At 38.2% G+C, this 22,540-nt stretch overlaps 1 protein-coding gene across 1 annotated transcript in view; it reads right to left on the reverse strand.

The window, feature by feature from the left end:
• The window catches only part of LOC122790305 (centrosome-associated protein 350-like), a 400,823-nt gene that overhangs the window by 14,700 nt on the left and 363,583 nt on the right, over positions 1–22,540 (reverse strand). The window contains exon 10 of the mRNA XM_044057821.1: positions 18,196–18,321. Within this exon, the coding sequence (XP_043913756.1) occupies positions 18,196–18,321 (126 nt within the window). The remainder of the gene's footprint in view (positions 1–18,195; positions 18,322–22,540) is intronic.

Here is a 22,540-nt window from a genome sequence, read left to right on the forward strand (position 1 = left end):
TATATACTAAAAAACACAGCCCAGAGCTGTCAATAACCTCTTTGCTCTGTGGCAAATGAGATCTGAGGTAAATGGGGGATTGCATTATGGGGTAAAAGGAGCCAACGAGCTTTGCTGAAGACCTCAAACTTGCAGAATGGCTAAGATGGATACGATCCATCCCATCAGTGGGAATAAAGGTGAGACTGACAGACATTACATCTTAAGTTATGGATTACCTATGAAGTGAAGGATTTAGTGTAGAAAATCCAATTACAGCATGATGGAACAATTAGTAATCAAATTAAGGAGAAACAGGTGGAGCAGGAGACATCTGAAGATTTGCCTCATGATGATGTTCTGAAGTCTTCCATAGGAAACCGGTGTAAAAGTTCAGGTGGAGTTGCAGAGCAGGGGAAGGCGCAGCAAACAGTGACAATTCTGATGCAGCCAAAGTTGTGGAGTGATGGTCCAATGGGTTCCTATATGAAGGAGCAGCAGATGATAAACAATGCATCTGAAGAGGATATGTCCTAGAGAGATGTTCTGGAACTTTCTGTGGAATGCCCACAGGAAACAGAGAGCAAACAATGTGCTCTCAGTTTAGAAGAAAATGAGCAAAGGGAAAAGCTCTTTGATTTAATAGAGATGGGCAAACATATTAAGAGTGATGAAAGAAATAGATTGCAGACAGTAAATAAGAGTCAAAATGTTAGAAGTCTGATAAAACAGATGAATACAGTAATCAAGACTATTAACAGAAATGCGTGTGATAAAACAAGAGTACATAGGATACATTACTGTGCAGCAAAATTAATAACGGATTAATTTAAAATTAAATTAAATTAAAGTCTTATCACCAAAACAGAGCAATAAGTTTAAGGAAGGGGAGAAATAAAATGCCACCATGGACTCATTGAATAGAGAAATCTATGAAGCAATTAAGACAAGAACTGTCACTGTTAGAACAACATGGAAGAGGGACCAGATCTATAAAAATACTTAGAAAGATCGATACAGTAAAAGCAATGGACGGCATCAAAACAGTCCAGGATCTGCCATACATTATAGCAAATAAATTAATTATATCAGCTCAAAACAGTCCAGGATCTGTCATACATTATAGCAAATAAATTAATTATATCAGCTCAAAACAGTCCAGGATCTGTCATACATTATAGCAAATAAATTAATTATATCAGCTCAAAACAGTCCAGGATCTGTCATACATTATAGCAAATAAATTAATTATATCAGCTCAAAACAGTCCAGGATCTGTCATACATTATAGCAAATAAATTAATTATATCAGCTCAAAACAGTCCAGGATCTGTCATACATTATAGCAAATAAATTAATTATATCAGCTCAAAACAGTCCAGGATCTGTCATACATTATAGCAGATAAATTAATTATATCAGCTCAAAACAGTCCAGGATCTGTCATACATTATAGCAGATAAATTAATTATATCAGCTCAAAACAGTCCAGGATCTGTCATACATTATAGCAAATAAATTAATTATATCAGCTCAAAACAGTCCAGGATCTGTCATACATTATAGCAAATAAATTAATTATATCAGCTCAAAACAGTCCAGGATCTGTCATACATTATAGCAAATAAATTAATTATATCAGCTCAAAACAGTCCAGGATCTGTCATACATTATAGCAAATAAATTAATTATATCAGCTCAAAACAGTCCAGGATCTGTCATACATTATAGCAAATAAATTAATTATATCAGCTCAAAACAGTCCAGGATCTGTCATACATTATAGCAAATAAATTAATTATATCAGCTCAAAACAGTCCAGGATCTGTCATACATTATAGCAAATAAATTAATTATATCAGCTCAAAACAGTCCAGGATCTGTCATACATTATAGCAAATAAATTAATTATATCAGCTCAAAACAGTCCAGGATCTGTCATACATTATAGCAAATAAATTAATTATATCAGCTCAAAACAGTCCAGGATCTGTCATACATTATAGCAAATAAATTAATTATATCAGCTCAAAACAGTCCAGGATCTGTCATACATTATAGCAAATAAATTAATTATATCAGCTCAAGCAGAAACGCTTAGACGTGATGCACATAAACATAAAGGAAAAGCACAAAATAAGCAATACATTGACGACCTAAAAATGTTTTATAGAGAACTGGGAAACAAAGCAAAAGGAATACAACCACCATCAAAAAATGAAGAAGTAGACATACTTTGAAGAAATGCTTGTCTAGAACCTGTAGAATATAAAAAAGATGATAAATGGATAGAAACAATAAAAGAAACAGTAAGGAGTTCAAATGTAGTGGATAAGAAATGGGATGAAGTAATGGCCAGAAAAACTGAAGTAACATTAAGAAAAGATCCTAAATGGAAAACTCCAGGCCCAGATGCAGTACTTAACTTCTGACAAAAGTATTAACATATTTACACAAAGGTTTAACCCTGTGCATATATATATATATGTATGTGCATCCCAAACAAACACCATCCTGGTTAACAACACAAAAAATGATACACTTCCTTAAGAGTGAACTTGTAAGCCATCCTAAAAACTACAGACAAATAACTTGCCTTCTTACGATGTATACACTATGTACTGGAATTGATGCAGACACAGCTTATAGTCATTTGAAAAAAGAACATCAATCATAGCAATTGAACAAAAGGGTAACAAAATGAAGTCATAAGGAGCAATGATTATTTGTTGTTAAATAAAGCCTTAGTATGGCATGGACAGATTACAAAAAAGCATTTGACAGTATCCCACATTCGTGGATAAAGGAGTGCTTACAGATGTATAAGATACACCCTACACTGATCAATTACATTGCAATGACCATTAAATGGTGTCAAATCACTTTGCAGTTAAGCCATGACAAACAGCAGATTATTATTCCAGGGATAAAAATTCAAAAAGGGGGTCCACCCATGGTAATTCTTTGTTACCAGTGCGGCTTTGTCTTGCCCTCAACTCATTAAGTTGTTTACTTAACAAATTAGGTTATGGTTATAATTTGACAGCCAGAAAACAACCTTGCTTAAAGACTTCTCATCTACTTTTTGTGGATGACTTAAAACTGAATAGATGATAAGATGAAAAGTTGAAAGCACAACTGCAAGTGGTTAAAACTTTCTCAGATGATATAAGATTGTCACTTGGACTTGAAAAATCTGCAAAAGCAATGTTTAGAGCAAGAAAGTTGCAGTATCACAAAATATCAAGATTGGTCAGAAATGTGGTATAAAGGAACTTGAACGGGAGGGAGCATATAAATATTTGGGAACTGATGAAGGATCAGCAATAAAACATGAAAAAATGGAAATAAATCTCAGTAAGAAATATTTAAAAAAAACTAAAACTAATAATGAAAACAGCATTGAAGCTAGGAATAAAATCCAAGCTATAAACCAATCTGCTGTTTCTATCTTACAGCTTTGGGGTGACTGACTGGTCCTGGTATTGGATCTGTTCGACAGGAAAACAAGAAAAATGCTTCACACGTATCAAATGATATATAAAAATTGGTGTATATCAAGGTTACATATTCCTTGCTCTGAAGGAAGTTTGGGTCTCCTTGAAATCGATTACACATACAGATCTGCAGTCATGGGAATGCATACATGTCTGCTGACCTCTTCAGATCCAAACATAGTGAAAGCTTTAAAACATAAGGAGAGGAAGTCTAAGACGAGTTCTCTGCCTAGTTTAGCAGAAGCATTACGGTGTCAAGCAGGAATGGAAACCAAGCCAGAAGGAGACAAAAATCAGACGGCAACTGAAGGTGCCAATAAACAAAAGAAAGAATATATGCAGCAGGATCAGATGAGAAGGAAAGAAATGTGGAAAAGGCATAAATATTGTGAAAAGTACAGCGATCTCCTGGAACAACATCATGCTGATCAGGATTTAATGCAGGAATGGTTAAGGAGAAGTGAGATAAAACCAAAAGATTAACGGTTAATAATGGCAGCCTAGAATTTTGCACTACATTCATGTTGGTTTACAAATTCCATTGAACATATGGGAGAAACAGACAAATGTAGGTCCTGTATTAAAAAAAAAGAATTGTAAACACTCACACATCTTTTTGGTGGGTGTGATACACTCATGGCAGAGGGTCTGTACACTGAAAGGGACAATAATGTGGCAAGACTGTTGCACTGTGGATTGTGCAAACACTATACCATATTAGTAGCTGAGAAACATTACATGTACCACAAAGCATTATAGAGAATGATGAAATGTATATTGCATGGGATCAGCCATTACCAACAGTTCAAAAAAATATCTGAGAAAACTAGATATAGTAGTCCATGAAAATAAATCACTGAAATTGCACCTAGTAATTGCTGTCTTATGTACAGAGAGGCACAAAGTCATAAAATATTAGGATTTGCAAGCAGAAATGAGAGCAATGTGGAAGAAAGATACCCAGATAGTTCCAATAATTGTAGGAGCATGTGTCTAATAAAAAAGAATCTACAGTCATACTTAGAAATGATACCAACACGTATAACTCCATATGAATTGTAGGAGGAGTCATTTCTGGGCACACTGGGGATGCTGCAAAGAACACTTTTGGCTAACATCAAAGACTGAAACAATTAATTTAATGAACTTTAATTATACCCTGACCAAGGAATGGGGTCCTTTCCTATCATTGTATTAGAAACCCAAAAGACTAGGAGAAATTAAATTGATAGATATTGACTTTTTTCCATTTACATATATGTTTTGTTTCATTCCAACATTTATTTATTTATTTATGTATGTTTGATTACTTGGGTAGTTGATAGGTTCATAGGTAGGTACTAGACTATTGGCCCTAGGGCTTATATAAGCCTAGCCAAAAAATGTACCCTGGCTTTCTCCACCCAAGAAAATTATTTTCCTGTGCCCCTGTCAAGCAGAGCCACAGAAGTGATCCCTGGGGTGAATTTCCCATTTCCCATCCAATCATCAAGATTTTTCTTGAAGAGTGCTAATGAGGAGCTCTGTTTGACATAGATAGGTAATCTGTTCCAGAGTATGGGAAGTCTCTGGGACAGGAATCTATCCCTCCAGCATGTTCTGTTTATTGTGGTGACAAGGTTTCAGTCCCTAGAGCGTGTAGCTCGGAGGGATTGGGATTTCTTTAAGTGGAGCATGTCCAACAGCTCTGGGTTTGACATAGCTTTGTATGTTAGGCAGAGATTGCCCCTGAGTAGGCGATATGCGATAGAGTAAAGCTGTAGTTTTTTGAGACGGTCTGCGTAGGGCATCTGTTTGAGGCCAGTAATCCTCTTTGTGAGGTATTTCTGTGGTCTTTCCAGTTGTTGTAGATGTCTTGTGAGGTACATTCCAAAAGGGGCATTGTACTCTATAATGGGTCTAATGAGTGATGAGTAGAGGGGAACAATGACCTCTTTTTTCTGGATGAGAATCCTTTTGTGATGAGATGAGCCACGTAGAAGGATTTCCTGACCACTGTGGTGATGTGATTATCAAAGGAGAGACTACTGTCCACCTGTGTCCCAAGGTCTCTTATCACATTTTTAGCATTAAGTAGACTACCAGCTATGTGGTAGTTCATGGGTACAGAGTTTTTACCAAAGGGGATGACAATACACTTTTTGGCATTGAGCTTCAGGCCATGGCTTTGACACCAGGTATCTGTCTCAGTGAGGCCCTTTTGTAGTTTGCCCACATCGTTAGGTGTTTCGATTATGGCTCCTAGTTTGCAGTCATCTGCAAACTTTGTTAGCCAAAGACCTTCTTTGTTAGCCTGCACTTCAGAGAAGTAGATACCAAACAGGAGAGGACCCAGGACTGAACCCTGCGGTACTCCACTTGTCACTGGTCTGAAGTCGGATTTGGAATCTGCTACTTTCACAGTGTGGGTTCTGTCAGTGAGCCAGTTGGCAACCCATCTTGTGACATAGCGATTTATACCTAGTTTAGTGAGCTTATTTATAATTCCAGAGTGGGGGATGGTGTCGAAAGCCTTGGCGAGATCTAGATAAGTTGTATGAACCATTTTACCCTCATCTATGGCTTTGGTGACTGCTTCAAAGAAGTCAATCAGGTTTAGGAGACATGATCTGCCTTTTACAAATCTGAACTGGGTAGGGTCCAGAGTTTGGAGATTACCAATATCTTTGTTTATGAGTTCCACAATGATATGTTCCATGGCCTTGCAGACCAAGCTCGTCAGGCTAATGGGGCGGTAGTTCCCGGAGTCCATCATGGCTCCCCCTTTGTGGAGTGGGATAACCATCGCGGTGCGCCATTCAGTGGGTACAAAGCCTGAGGTGAGCTATGACTTGAACATGGTACTTAGGTAGGGTGCCAGTTCATTCTGTAGTTCATGTAGAACACAGCCTGGGATATTGTCAGGTCCCATGGATGCTGTGTTCTTGGCTTTGGAGAGTGTGTTTTTTACCTGTGCAGCCGTGATTATAGGAACTTTGCATTCTTCTGGTATACAGATGGGCCCTCTAGGGGGTGAGAGGGGGTAAAGTTAGCACTGAACCTATCTGCTAGGATGTTGGCAATATCAGTTGGTTCTGTATATTTAGTGCCATTGTGCTGTAACTCATAGCAGATCTGAGTGTTCCCATTGAGATTCTTGACATAGCTATAGAATGCTTTGTGGTTGTCTTTAGAGTCAGTGGCAATTTTGTTTTCGTAACTAGCTTTGGAGGATTTTATGAGGGATCTCAGCTTCTTACTGAGGTTGACCAGGGAGTTCCTCCAGTCATGGGATTTTACTCTTTTTTGCAACAGTTTCTTTCTTTTGTTGTAGAGTTTGTTTATGGCAGAGGACCACCAGATTGGCTTCCTTTTTTTGGAGGATAACATCTTGGTTCTATTAGGGATAGCATGATCCATGCACTCGTGTAAGTACTTATAAAGTGCATTTGTGTAGGATTCAGCAGTCATACCTCTATTGTCCGTCTGCATGGGTGTCATGAAGTTTGCCACTTCTGTCTTAAGAAGTGTGAAGTTGGCTTTGGAGAAGTTTTTTACAATGGTTTCCCTAATTGGGGGTGGGGGTGGGATGTGGATGTCTAGGCTGATTAGCTTGTGGTCAGATCTGACCAACGAGGAATTGACCTCTGGTGTGGAACACCGGTTTCCCTTGTTGGTAATGACCAGGTCTAGGATATTGCTGCCCCCAGTGGGGGTGTGAATAAGGTGATACAAGGCATTGGAATTTATGAATTCTAGAAAATGTTGAGCAAAAGAGTTGGTACATGAGTAGTTTTCCCAGTTAATTGTGGGGTAGTTGAAATCGCCCATTATTAGGGTGTTGGGTTGTACCCTAATACTTTCCAGTGTATCAAGAAATGAGGAGTGAGAATCCTGGGGCATGGTGGGGGGTCTGTAGCAAGCTACAATTTGGATTGTGGTCTTGCCCAGAGTTAGTTGCACTTGGATAATCTCTGATGCATTATGCTGTGCAACTAGCCTGGAAGTATGGATATCTTTAATGAATATGGAAACGCCTCCACCTTTAGTGCTTCGTTCTGGGTTAGGTGGCTGAAAGGTGTGGTATGAATTATAGCTAGGTAATGCAGGGATGCTCTCTGGAGCTTTGAACCAGGTCTCTGTCACTGCACAGATGTCGATGTTCTCCATTTTAAGAAGTGCCTTGAGTGAGTGCATTTTGATGTTTAGACTTCTAGCATTAAGTAGCATTATCCTCAGATTTTGCTTGCCTGTACCTGTTACGGTGGTGAATTTGTCATTTGAACCTTGCCTAAAAAAGGCACTATAAGGGTGGCAACAGCCTTAGCCAGTATCCGGAATCCTAAGGGCAACAGGTGCAGGCCATCTCTGGCAAAGCATTGTGGTCTGTCGATCATGTTGTCCCAGGCAGACAAATACTGGATCACCTTAGAATGACACCAGAAGCTTAGCCAATTGTTGAAGTCAATCATTTTGCCCTTGTACTGTGGTATCATTCTGGGTGATGGCAGGATGCTACTCAGGGTTAGGGTCATACCTGCCTGGGATACAAGATCGGAGAGCTCCTCCATGTCTCTTTTCATGTAGTCCAGGGAGGTATGTCTCAGGTCATTCACACCAACATGGACAATGACAGTGTCATATTTGTACTTATTGTGGAGTGACCTGAGTGCATGCGTTATGTGGCAGATCCTGGCACCTGACAGGCAGCTGACAGTAACTTTCTCCTTGTTTAGTCTAGTGAGTGGAACATCAGTGTGCCTGACTATAGAGTCACCTATGACTAGAGTGTTGGGTATGTTGTTATGCCTTATGGGCTGTGGTTGAGTGGCACACTGAGTTTGTGGGCTATGTGTTATTTGGGTTGTGTTGGGGGGGTGGAGTTTGCTTGCGTTTATGCTTTGGATGTCCCTGATGCTTGGGCAGGTTTTTATTGAGAGCCTCAGCGAATGTAGGTGTGTGTTTTGTGTTTCTGTGTGTGTGTTTTGGTGGTGTAGGTTTTGAGGAACTATGTGAAGAGTGCGGTGTGGTGCAAGTGTTTACCTTCTCCTCTTGACTGTCTAGTCCAGTCTTGGGTGAAGAGAGCTTTGCTTTCAGTTTGGCTATATAAGTGCATCTCTCACAGGTTGTAGTGTTGGGTGGTAGGAGGAGAGGGTTGTCTGTGTACATGAGGCAATTGCTGCATTGTCCCAAGATGCCCAGATTCATCAGGTAGACAGGAGAAATCACTGGGAGCTGACCCTTAGACATGCCTGGATAGATGCTTATTTATTAAGTACTAAAAACTGCTTTCCTCTAGACAAGTGAGGAAAGTTGAGTGCTTTAGTAATTTGCAGCTTATGTAGTGCTTACAATGAGTTCTGAACAAGTGCTGAGTTCAAAGAAACAGATTTGAGTGCTGAAACTAGAAAACTGGCTAGTTATAAGAAACAAAACTAAGCTAGAAGGCTTCCCTCCAACACAGAAGGGTTTGGGGGCTCAGAAGCCTACAAACAGTCTAGACCACTTAACAGGAAAGATAGGAAACAAGCTTAAAATTTTAGTAGTGCACTAATCTCAATGGACCATTTGCAGGCACAGCCTGGGTGAACAGGATCACATAAGAAATGAACAAAGCATATTTCCAGATACAAGGATATGCTAAAACAAATATACACATATATTTACAGATGGAAACGTTAAATAAATTGCTCAATTCCTGCCTTCCCATAAACCTCACTCCTCCTGCTGAACATTATAATGCATGCATTGTTCTCACAATTTCAACTTATTTCTATGTAATTTTCTTCTTCCCTTTTTTAAGATCTCTCTTCCAATTTTTTTATCTACTTTACAATATTCACTACTTCAAATACAGTTGGTTTAGACCACTCCATTTGACTCTATGTGACATTTTCAAGACATTTTGTTTTAATGAAAATCCTTAAAAACTAAAGATAGTTACAGAACACTCCATCCCTATTAACTTAGAACAAACCCACAAAACTGTATACATCTTCAAAAAATGAAGTTTAACCCTCCTGATGCAAACAACTGTCCCAGATCAACAGCTGCATCCACAGGTATTACCTAATGTAACATTAAGGTTATGCATGCTAAAGTGCATGTTACAGCCCATGTTCCCCACTTACACTGATTGCTATTTGTTCTTTTATTAGCTGTATTCCCCTCCCAGATGTAAAATACAGTTTGTATGCTTTCAGACACTAACTTTTAGCCCTGAAAAAAGTGCACTGGCTATCTTTAAAGAAAACTAAACTCTACACTTTTCTACTAAATGCCCTGAAGTACTAAGGATGTGAGGGTAGTTGCTATGCCTTATACATATCCCATAATTTCAAATTTTATTTTTCTCTGAACTGCATGCCATTATACTTTAAAATGTTCACTTTCCTCAGCAAAAAATGATCAGAACTCTCAAGACTAACTCTTTGCACCTGCAGACAGCACCCCTCCCTGTACAGTCAGTGATGGAAAAAACAGTTAACAACTCTGCATATGAATGAAGGAATTTTTGTCATTTTCACTCAGAATGGAATGTACAAACATCTTCAGCTGCAGACTTCTTGACTTCAACTGAGAACATCTCCTGATGTAAAAAGTTGCTAATATCTTTTCAGATGCAAGAAACCTAACATTTTTCATGGCTTACATAATTTTGTCATATTTTACAAGCCTACTTGCTTACAAAACCACTAGTTTATAGCTTACACCCAGGGCAATATCCTAGGCATCCCCCTTGTATAAATAAAGATACATTTTCTTAATTCTACATATAATCATTACACCTCCAACATTCTAAGATCACAGCATATTCAGTTATACTTGCTTTCGTCTAGCCTTTGTACTACTGTTATACTGCAAAGCATATATTTGTTATACCTAAAAAGTACTTGTTTACTTTAATATTTTATCACATTCAACAGCCAGCAAAGACTTCTGCCACATTTAAAATACCCCTGACCACACACTATACAAAACTGTCTTACTGTACATAACATGCTGTTTTATACAAAAAGTAATATTTTTACTTGTAGTTATTTTCTTTTAGTGTCCTTTTAAATGTTAATAATATAAAGTGGGATATATGCTTTACAGCCCCCCCCCAAGTTTAACAAAGGCAGGAAAAGTCCAGACGTTCTCAGCCAATTTTTCTTGCATTCATATTTCACAAATATGATTGAAGTTGCATAGTTTCCTACTTATTCACTAATGTCACTGTTGCTAGTCTTCTTTCTGTTACTCTCTACCTCCAAACACCACACTCTAGTTAAAGTCTTAGGTGCTTCTGATTCTTTTAGTTAACTCCGTGCTTCTCTCTTCTCTCTCTCTCTCTCTCTCAAGCATTTTCATTTGGAGCATGGGAAAAGGTTTCACTGACAAAGTCTCTCTATGACCTTTATTGTCAGAAGAATAAAAAGCAGAAAAGTCTTGTGTTTGCTGGCTCACTTTTTGTGATATAAACTTTTTTACTTCCCCCTTAGTCTGTGCTGCATACAAAAATGTCTTTTATCATCCAGGAAAAAATATTCTGAAGACAGCCTGAATCTCACACTTGCCTCTAAATAGCCCCTGATTGCTGAGATAAATGTGTTCCTTTTCAGCCTGGTGTACAGTGAATAATAATTTTTCCACAAACACCTGTCTCCAATTTTAATATTTGTTTCTTTCTGCCACAGTTTTGTCAGAATCAACTCTTTCTTCTGGTATGATTGCATCTTTAGTAAAAAAGATCTTGGCTACTTTCTCATGGCCAGGTTTGGAGCATACACTTCATGTGCCTTTTCAATTAACAAGTCCTGCTGTGGAATTAAAGTCCATTTGCTTATTTGTGCTTTCATAAAATTAAATTCCTTCCAGTTTCTCTGGTACAGTGGAAAATCTCAGGTTTTCTTTACACATTCTGTCTTCTAACTCTGCCATTTTTGAAAGCACTCTTCTTGAGAAGCATCATATTCAGCCAATCTTTTCTTCATTTCATCCTCTCATTTTTGTAGTTTTGTCAGTACATCTGAATAGCTATTTAAAAGCTTCTTCTATTTCTTTCAGACTTTTGTCCTTCAATGTTTCATTTATATTGTAACATTTAATTTATATTGTATCTGAATTATGTTTTCCTCTAAATTACTAAACATCATCTCCTGCACCAAAGTTGAAGCTTGAACTGCTTTTTGCTGAACAGATGCAGGATACTTCCCAGTCAGTGTTCTCTAAATTTCCTTTTTTTTTTTTTGCTGACATTCAGGCAATGTATTTACTAGCCAGTAACTTGAGTTTTATCCAAGCTGACAACATCTCTGACTTACTTCTCAGTTGCTGTATTCACACTGGGAGAGGTAAAATCAAACTGTTAATCAGTGTACAGCCATCTTGGAAGTCTGTATCATCCATTCTTATAATTATGCGTTTTAGCATGGCTCTTATAAAAACATTGCCCTCACTATGCCCACTGAAGCTCCATGGATTCAGCATTACACATGTATCAAAACTTTCTCCATACAAACTTCTTTCATTTTTTTTTCTGATGGTCTGTTCCAGGTTTGCATAATTTGCTTTCTGAAAGAAAAAAAAAATCAAATAATCGATTTTCAGAGCCAGCCCAGTTAATGTGTTAATATAACAACTTCTTATTGTGAAGTTATTTATCTATGGCAAATGTGCAGTTTTTATAACTGGGAGTGGTCCAGAAAGGCACAAGTATCTCCTTTGTAGGGGAAACCTGGCATGTCAGGATACTGGCTGGAAGAGATAAACAAAAATGCAAATTAGAAGTGTGGTTGCAGTAAAAAGGCAAAGCTGAAAAGCCTTGGAGAAATATAGTAGTTGTATCCATGTTTGTAAATGGCAGATTATGAGATGGAAGTAAACATTTTCCATACAAAGGAGGAAGTAGATGTAATCATAAAAGGAGAGAATGAAGTTTAGAAAGCAAGTAAGCTACATACATATGAAGATTAGTGCCCATAAAATGTACTGAACTGCAATATGGACAATTAGCAAAATGTTGCAAGAAACTATAATGGAGGTAAAAATGTATGGAATGCACAGTGTTGGTATGTTCATGTGAAAAAGAAACTGCAGGCATGGATAATAAGATACAATGTATTATGTTATTTGCTGAGTTAGTGCCATAGTGAATACCTACAAATACAGATAATGTGATGGGCACAGGCATTGCAATAGCACAATACATTATTGCAGGACTGGTAAAGTATAACTAAAATAGTTACATTCAGTTTGCTGAGATAATCACACATAGTTTAAATGCTGCAACAGGGGTATTAGTTACTGTGTGCAAAGGTGTGTTCTTCATCAACAGACAGATTGCAGTGTAGACATAGAAGTAGAAGTGGGTCCCAGTAAAAGCTTAACATAAAACAGAAAATTAAGTCAAGCTGCAAAACTATTTCTATGTTGAACACATTATGTATATCAAGGTGAAAGACTGAGTAACTAAACAGATAAAGGTCAGTTATACTGACTCATAAACCAATGGGTGTGGTATTCATTATTTCAAAATGTACCTCATCAGTTTAGCAGCAAATGTATCAGAGTGGAAAAGCTTGGACTGAGTTTGAAATCTAAAACAGCATTTGCATAGTACAATGAACAGGAGCTGGCATGGAAGTTATGACTAATGGGTGCCTTTACAGAGAAAAATAGAGTTTTATGCATAAAGGACATGCAGCAGAGGACTTTATTCTGTATTATAGGCAGTAGCTACCATACAGATCTAGGAGGCTGAAAGTGATCTATGTTGTGGCTAGGTGATGGAAAGTAGGGCTTAGAGCAGAAAGAGATGCAGTAAGTAAGTTGGTTCACTCAGTACACTTAAGAAATGTGGCAGCATCACGGAAAACACCACAGCACAGAGCACACAAGAGTAAAATTCCACAATTTCTCTTAAAAGCACAGCAGAAACACACTTTTTGGGACTGGACTATACCTCTGTCCACCCCAAATATAATTTCTTCAGAGCAGTGTGTTCTAGTTTAAGACCTTGGACTCACTCACACCGAAAATAAATTCAAATCTCACACACTCAAACACTTATGGGAATCATGACACATATTTCCAGCTGTGTCCCTTCCCCAGTAATAATGGTAAACACTGACATCAGAGTCAGACAGGTCTACATACCCTTCAAAGGGTGATCAATTATTAAAAACTAAATATTAAAATAAATGATAGCTATGACCAGAAGCAGGCAGGCATTCAAGGTGACCTGGGGAGTATCAAACAGGTGTAAGCACTCTGTAATCTCTAAAGAACACACTGATTGTCCAGCCACAATGTAAAGTAATGAAAAACAGTTTAATAATATGTATAATAATTACAAGAATGTAAATCAATAACTTTCAATAAACACCATTCAAGTCACCAGAAATATAAAATTATACTGTATGATAAAAGTCCATCATCTTAGAAAAACTCTGTATAAATAACTGAACTTTCCTAATGTAACTAGAAAATACTGTCCCATATCTAAGATAGAGGTGGCAAAGGCTAAGGATAAGGCATATGAAGAGTTGTATGAAAGGTTGGACACTAAGGAGGGAGAAAAGGACCTGTACTGATTGTCTAGACAGAGGGACTGAGCTAAGAAAGATGTGCAGCAGGTAAATGTTATAAAGGATAATGAGGGAAACATGCAAGCGAGGAGAATGTGTTGAGTAGATGGAAAGAGTACTTTGAGGGGTTGATGAATGAAGAGAATGAGAGGGAGAGAAGGTTGGATGATGTGGGGATAGTAAATCATGAAGTGCAATGGATTAGCAAGGGGGAAGTAAGGACAGCTATGAAGAGGATGAAGAATGGAAAGGCTGTTGGTCCAGATGACATACCCATGGAAGCATGGAGGTGTTTAGGTGAAATGGCAGTGGACTTTCTAACCAGATTGTTTAATGAAATCTTGGAAAGTGAGAGGATGCCTGAGGAATGGAGAAAAAGTGTTTTGGTACCGATTTTTAAGAATAAGGGTGATGTGCAGAGCTGTAGTAACTACAGAGGTATTAAATTGATCAGTCACAGCATGAAGTTATGAGAAAGAGTAATGGAAGCTAGGTTAAGAAGGGACATGATGATTAGTGATCAGAAGTATGGTTTCATGTCGGGAAAGAGCACAACAGATGCGATGTTTGCTCTGAGAGTGTTGATGGAGAAGTACAGAGAAGGTCATAAGGAGTTGCATTTTGTTTTTGTAGACTTAGAGAAAGCATATGACAGGGTGCCTAGAGATGAGTTGTGGTATTGTTTGTGGAAGTCGGGAGTGTCAGAGAAGTATGTAAGAGTGGTACAGGATATGTACGAGGGTAGTGTGACAGCGGTGAGGTCTGCGGTGACAGTGACGGATGCGTTTATGGTGGAGGTGGGATTACATCAAGAATCAGCTCTGAGCCCTTTCTTATTTGCAATGGTGATGGACAGGTTGACAGATGAGATCAGACAGGAGTCCCCGTGGACTATGATGTTTGCAGATGACATTGTGATCTGTAGTGAGAGTAGGGAACAGGTGAAGGAGACCCTGGAGAGATGGAGATATGCTCTAGAGAGAAGAGGAATGAAGGTCAGCAGGACTATGACAGAATATATGTGTGTGAATGAGAGGGAGGATACAGGAATGGCGAGGATGCAAGGAGTAGAGGTGGTGAAGGTGGATGAGTTTAAATACTTGGGGTCAATAGTTCAGAGTAATGGTGAGTGTGAAAGAGAGGTGAAGAAGAGAGTACAGGCAGGCTGGAGTGGGTGGAGAAGAGTGTCAGGAGTGATTTGTGACAGATGAGTACCAGTAAGAGTGAAAGGGCAGGTCTACAAGAAGGTAGTGAGACCAGCTATGTTATATGGGTTGGAGACAGTGGCATTAACAAAAAGGCAGGTGTTAGAGCTGGATGTGGCAAAGTTAAAGATGCTAAGATTTGCACTGGGTGTGACGAGGGAGGACAGGATTAGGAATAGGAATATTAGAGGGTCAGCCCAGGTTGGAAGGTTTGGAGAAAAAGCCAGAGAGGCAAAATTACATTGGTTTGGACATGTGCTGAGGAGGGATACAGAGTACATTGGGGAAAAGATGCTAAGTATGAAGCTACCAGGTAACAGGAAAAGAGGAAGGCCTAAGATAAGGTTTATGGATGTGGTGAGAGAGGACATGCAGGTGGTTGGTGTGACAGAGCAAGATGCAGAGGACAGGAAGAAATGGAAACAGGTGATCCGCTGTGGTGACACCTAACGGGAACAGCCGAAAGAAGATGATGATGATATATATATATATATATATATATATATATATATATATATATATACAACTTATTACACCATACAAACTCATTCCGGTGTTGGGTCACTCTTCTTTCTTCTCAGAACCCTAATTCTTGGGCCTTCTCTGCTCTGAATACTACCCTATACTTGATGCATCCTCCAGTTAACCTCTGTAATCTGGAAGATTTCACTCTGAAGATGCTACTATACAATCCAGGCTTCTTCAGCTAAACTCTGGAAGTAGGATATTTTCACAGCTTACACCCAAAGCATGAGGAAACTGACCACTTTCTCTTCATATCATTATCTTTATTACAGTTATGGAAAGACTCCTTGCCTATTACTTCATTTTAAGCCAGTTTAAATATGCTGCAAAATAAACTCACCAAAGGTTACCACCCATTTTCTACTTATCTTCTCCACTTGCTGCTTCTTCCTCTCCTGAAGATGGGATGTATGCATCCTTCATCACACCGTAACACAATGCTTGCCACAAATATAGAAATACGTCTTAGCAAACTATTTTTGCAGTTTACATCCTCATCTCTGCCTTTGCCACCTTTTTGTGCTTCTCTTATTATTGAAGGTTCTGGTGCACTGGAATGGCTTTTACAAGATTCAGGGTTCCTGGGAATTTAGCTAACTTAAACCTTTTAGCCCCACATTTCTACCTTTCACCACTTCTGTTCTATTGCCCCTTCCTTAACTAAAACTCAGTCTAAACCAACATATTCTGTATTACCTCAGTTAATTCCTCATCTCCCACTCTTAAATATCTACTTAAACTATTTTTAGGGCTGCTTTTCCAGGTATCTTTCTTAAACCTCATGCTATTTTTTCTCTCTTTCTTTGTCTTTCTGTACCTTACACAAAGACAGAAACACAAAAATGCGCGCACACACACACACACACACACACACACACACACACACACACACACACACACACACACACACACACACACACATCCACAGCACTCTATCTCTCACCATCTTTCCCCGCCACTATTCGATAACTATGTTCTGTATTTCCTAGAATCCCAGATTTAGGTAGGCTTTTTTAGACTTTTTATATAGAGACAGATTTCCTCCTAAAGCTAAAACTGTATTTCATTATGTTAAATTTAAGGAAGTATTTGAAGACTTTTAGAAAGTAATGAAGTTCGGTATTGTGCTATAAAATGTATTTTCCTTAATAATGAATAATTATATTATAAATTTTAGAAATATAATTAAGTATTTATGTATGTATTTATTTATTATTCAATAGTATTTTTAATTATTTATAAGAACATGAAGATGTATAAATTATTTTATTTATTTTATTATAAATATGGAAAGAAGAACTTATGAATATTTATGAGCCCAGAATGTGAATTGATTTGTGCATTCAAACTTAATTGAAGCTTTTCTATTGGATTATTAGTTTTGTTAGAGGTATATAAATAAGTGTGTTAAATTAGTACTAGCATCTGATGAAGTCCAGTGAATGTGACGAAAACGCGATTTATTGTGGAAGAGCGTTAATGTGGAAGTGTTGTGTGCGTGTTTGGTGACATTAAAAGTTTATTTTAACTTTTTGGAGATCTTCCTTCCTGTAACTGCACTCCTTTTGGTATTATTGAAGTTCGGTAAGTGTTATTCCTACACATATTATGTTACTTAACTTTACATAACTACACTTTTTTTTAAGCTAGAGTACGCATTTTAATAATTCAGACATTTGTAGCTATTGAATTGTTACTTGCATCATCAGATTTATTTTGTATTATTTGCAATGCTTTGAGGTCTGAGGCATGGCCAAATATGGTCCTCTTATCAGCTAATTTACCAAGTTATCAAATTAATGAATCAATTAGTGAATAAATGAATAAATGCACACGCTAAAAATGAATACATAAAATAATGGTTGTATAACAACTTTTTCACCATTTGTCAATCAGGTTAAGGCCAGTGAGACACAGATGCCTAGTTGTTGCATAGAATTTCTGTTTTGCTAAAATGGTTTACTCTTATTTATATAGTACTAGTCTGAGTCATTGCCGAATATGGTCCTCTAATCAGGTCATTTACCAAGTTATCAAATTAATGAAAGAATTAATGAAAAAATATAGAAACTAAAAACAAATATGTAAAATAAAGTTTGTATATTAGTTTTTTACCATTTGTCAGACAGATGTTGGTCTTGGTTGTTATTTACAATTTCTGTTTTGCTTAAATGGTTTACTCTGTTTATACAGTATCCATATTAGGGTTGTGGGAAACAAAATCAGGTTCACATGAAAATGTACATTCGCAGCTATTGTCATGACAATATAACCCCCCCCCCCCCGAGTGTTTAACCTGCTGAACATATTGATATCATTAATAGACAAACATACCTTTCTCCTAATCATAAACTAAACTTTGAAAATATGACGTATCACTGAAGTGTTTTCAAAGGATTATGGTTTTTTATGCATTTTAAACTTCCTCCACACGCTTACCAAGATATAGTCCACCATGTCTCTTTTACAGTTGTTATATTTTGCCATTTTTCTGAGTTTCCTTTTTTCTTGTATACAGTCACTTTCCAGATGTAGAATCTTCACAATTTGACTGAAGACAAATTCCTATAAATATATACATGAATGGATAAGTTAAACACTGTTGCATGAGTTCATACTTTGTAAAAAAATACTAAACCATATATTTATAAGACCCCCTGGTGATATTTGAAAATATTTTAGAAAGCAATAATTTGTAAATCTTAGAAAAACTGCAACATTCATCCAAACTATAATACAAAGGTAGTACCTGTGTCAGGTGAGAATTATTTGATTGACACACAAAATGCCAGAGACTGAAGGACCAAAATGGTAAACATGAGGTAGTGTTACATTCCAATCTAACATATGGTGTCCTTAGAAATGGTATATTAGTTAAGGGGAGTGAAGACTGGGAAGAAAAGCTCATGGCATATATAACATGGTGGACTTTGCTAAAAAAAAAAAAATCTTTTCAGCATTCCACCTTAGTTGACTTTTCTAACCTGTCAGTATTGGTGTATACCTCTCTCTAGTTTTACCGAAACTACGAACATTTATTTTTTTCTTAGTTTTTCATTTTTCAGGGGTGTACCATGCTATTTCTGTGCCAAATGTGACATTTACCACTTTAGGTTTTAGACAAGTTAAATCACTAAAAGGAAAAAAGTACATGTGTATTCAGTACTAATAACAAACAACAGTTGTGCAAAATAATTACCATAACAGCAGATCTTAGATGAGAAATCAGTGTAACAGTAAACCATAAAACCTGAAGATTAACAGATGAGCTGTGCTGCTGTATCCATTCTTCCTCACATGCATATCCAGTCTTGTGAAGCCTAATGCTGATCTTTTAACTAAATCAAAGATGCAGGAGGCATGAGACTGCCATATATAATGAAGTGCTGTTAAGAAGCAACTTCTTTGAGGCTGAAACCTCTCCAGGAGAATATGTGTGTTTCCAGTAGATAAGCAGTCTCAGCAAATGTTATGTAACTTAACAGTATAACAGCAAATAAAGTGCTAAAAATGTGATAAACAACCCATGCAGAACAGGGTAGAAGGGATGCGAGCTTTAACGATGCAGTAAAGGTTCCTTCTAGAACAAGTGTTACAGTGAGCATCACACACAGCTGTGGCATCATTCTTCAGGGAGAGTCCTTGAAACTGGATAGTATCCCAGTTAGTAAGGGTACTGCTGAGAAGTAGCCAGTTACAAGATCACTTATAGCACAGTCAAGTTAAAACCTGCTCTCCCATAGGTTGAGCTTACAGTTCATATTTTGTTAAAGTATGGATACTAGTTTATGCAGCTGTTTCTAGTATATGCTGAGTGGAAACATTTCTAAAATATGCTGCAGGTATAGCTGCTGATCTAGTAGAATGTGCTCTAACTGGGCCCTCAGTTTATTTACTGTATTTGCCATAATCAAAACTAATAAAGGTGGTCGGCTACTTTGGACAAGGTATGTTTTGTGACTAGCAGCCCATCTCTTTTTGATTGAAAGTAATGATGGAAAGCTAGTCTGTTTTCTGAAAAAAATAAGTCCTTCTAGTATATTTTCTCAATTGTTTCTGAAAATTAAGTGTATACAAGATGTGCTCCATATGGTGAATATGAGGAAAATAAATATTAGAAAAACTGTAACATTCATAGGTTTATAGGTTCATAGGTTGGTACTAGGCTATCGGCCCTAAGGCCTATGCAAGACTAGCCATAAGAATTCCCTGGAATTTTTTTCCCACAATATTTACTTCTCTGGGCCCCTGTCTAGCAGGGCGACTGACTGATCCTTGGGGTGAATTTCCTATCTCCCATCCAATCATCAAAGTTCCTTTTGACAACAGACTCAAATGGCCTGGACAAACTACTCACTAACATGTGAGAGCACTGCACCCCCCTGTGTGATGTCCTCCCTGGTAAGATCAGACCATAAATCAGTCTTGTTCAATGTAATTATAAGACCAGATACCTCACCAAGCTCAAAACCACTTAATTTTTCAAAGACAAATTACCTCCTACTAAGTGATGGTATAAGAAGTTTCAAAGCCCCCTCGAATGCAGATAACGCAGACCCCCTATGCAGAGGTGTACAGCAATGCCCTGTATAACCACTTAAGCAGTTGTATAGAAATAGCTATACCGGACCAGATTAAAACCAGGTTTTGCCAAAAAAACAAGCCACCTTGGTGGACCCCTAGTATAAACAGGCTATACAACAAGAGAAAGAAATTAATGTCCAAAAGCAAGAGGGAACTGGCTCAGCAGAGGAAGAAATACTTCTCTAGCTTACACAAACAAATTAGAGACTGTCTCAAGTCCTCCAAAGCTAATTACGAAGCAAAAATAGCCTCCCTAGCTAAATATAATCACAAGACATTCTTTAACTATGTCTGAAATCTAAAAGGGAATACCCAACTATATGCTGAACTGGTTGTGGATGGCACCACACATACTCCCCTGCATGCCTGCATGTAATAGCTAACCTGCTAGCTAACAGTTGTGGAGCAATCTTCACCCCCCATTCCCACCAATCATCCCCCAAAGTATACCTGCCACCATTCCTCAGCAGGTCATCTCAGCACTCTCCAAGGACAAAAACATGACATCAATGGGACCAGCCCAGACAACATCCTAGGTTGCCTTTTAAGAAACGTAAAACATGATCCAGCAGACCCACTTGGACCCCTATTTAACCACAGCCTGCAAAGTGACTATGTTCTGGTGTAATGGAGGACAGCAACATTAATCCCTCTGCACAAGAGCTGACCATCAACTGATCCTGAGAATTATAGGCCCATACGCTTGACTAGCCTCATCTACATACCACAGAGTTCTGTGCTGGGCCCCTTACTGTTTGGAATTTATTTCTCAGAAGTTCATGCAAACTCGGACAGCCTGTGGCTGACCAAGTTTGCTGACGATTGCAAACTGGGAGCAAACACCGAGTCCCCCGTGATGTTTATATACTGCAGACAGGGTTAATGCAGACAAATGATTGGTGCCAAAGCCACAGATTAAAGCTAAATGCAAAAAAATGCATTATTATTCTCTTTGGGAAAGCTGACATCCCTGCTAATTACATTATAGACAGCACCCCCCCTACGTGTAGACTCAGTGGTATATGATTTGGTTGATAGCAATCTGAACTTTGACCATCACGTATCCATACTAGTAAGTAAATCCTTCTATGTGGCACATCTTATAAGTAAAGGCATCACATTTAGATCTAAGGATGTTATAATTCCATTATACTCATCCCTCATCAGGCCAATAATTGAGTTCAATGTCCCTTTTGTATGTACCTCACCAGACACCTGTAACTACTGGAGAGACCACAGAAGTTTCTCACCAAGAAATTACAGGGTACACAAAACAAGTCCTATGCAGAAAGACTGAAAGCCCTGTTACTGCATTTTATCTCCTACAGGTTGCTAAGTGGTGACCTGTGCCTAGCATACAGGGCAGTCTCTGACCCAGCTCTGATGGAAATGCTACACATTTGTAAATCAAACTGTATGAGAGTCATTTGCTCCAGGGATCTTAACCTCGCTTCAGACATGAACATGTTATGCTGGAGAGATATTTACATCTACCATAGATTGCCACTTCTCTCGAACAAGTTTCAGTATACATGAAACAGAGCCCCTCCCTGACCCTCTTCAAACCAATTCTAGATCAATGGATGGGTGACCACAAATTCACTTCTGGGGTGGTGCCCATGTCCCTCCTAGACAGAGGAAGTTAGTGTAAACTACCATAGACCCTTACCTCTGCAAACTTCACTCACCTAACCACTGACAACTGTGGCAATTTGGGATAAGTATGGCTCGGCTTGCAAGGGCTCTATGGCTGTTAGCCTAGTAGCCTCCTGTGAACCTAAGGACTGTAAAGTTATCGACAGCAAATGGTCTTTTCTTGATGTAGCCCTGTTGCTGTACTGGTGATATTGTACTGTAATGGTTGTTGCATTTCATTGTGTAGTGGTCCAAAGTTATGGAAGATGCAATGCAAAGATAATTTTGACACTCTGCATATGACCAAGGACAATATGCTGTTTCCATGTTAATAGCTGTCATATTGCTATGTTGCTTTTTAGTACTATGACCATTAGTGAGAACAGTACAGTGTTTTTAACAGTGATGTTCATCCCCGTACCTTTGGGAGGGTGGGAAGGGAGATGCTGGCAGCTCACATACACACACACACACACACACACACACACACACACACACACACACACACACACACGCACACACACACACACACACACACACACACACACACACACACACACACACA

Source organism: Protopterus annectens, chromosome 16.part0, assembly GCF_019279795.1.
Source record: "Protopterus annectens isolate FY-2018-M chromosome 16.part0, PAN1.0, whole genome shotgun sequence".
Lineage (NCBI taxonomy): Eukaryota > Metazoa > Chordata > Ceratodontiformes > Protopteridae > Protopterus > Protopterus annectens.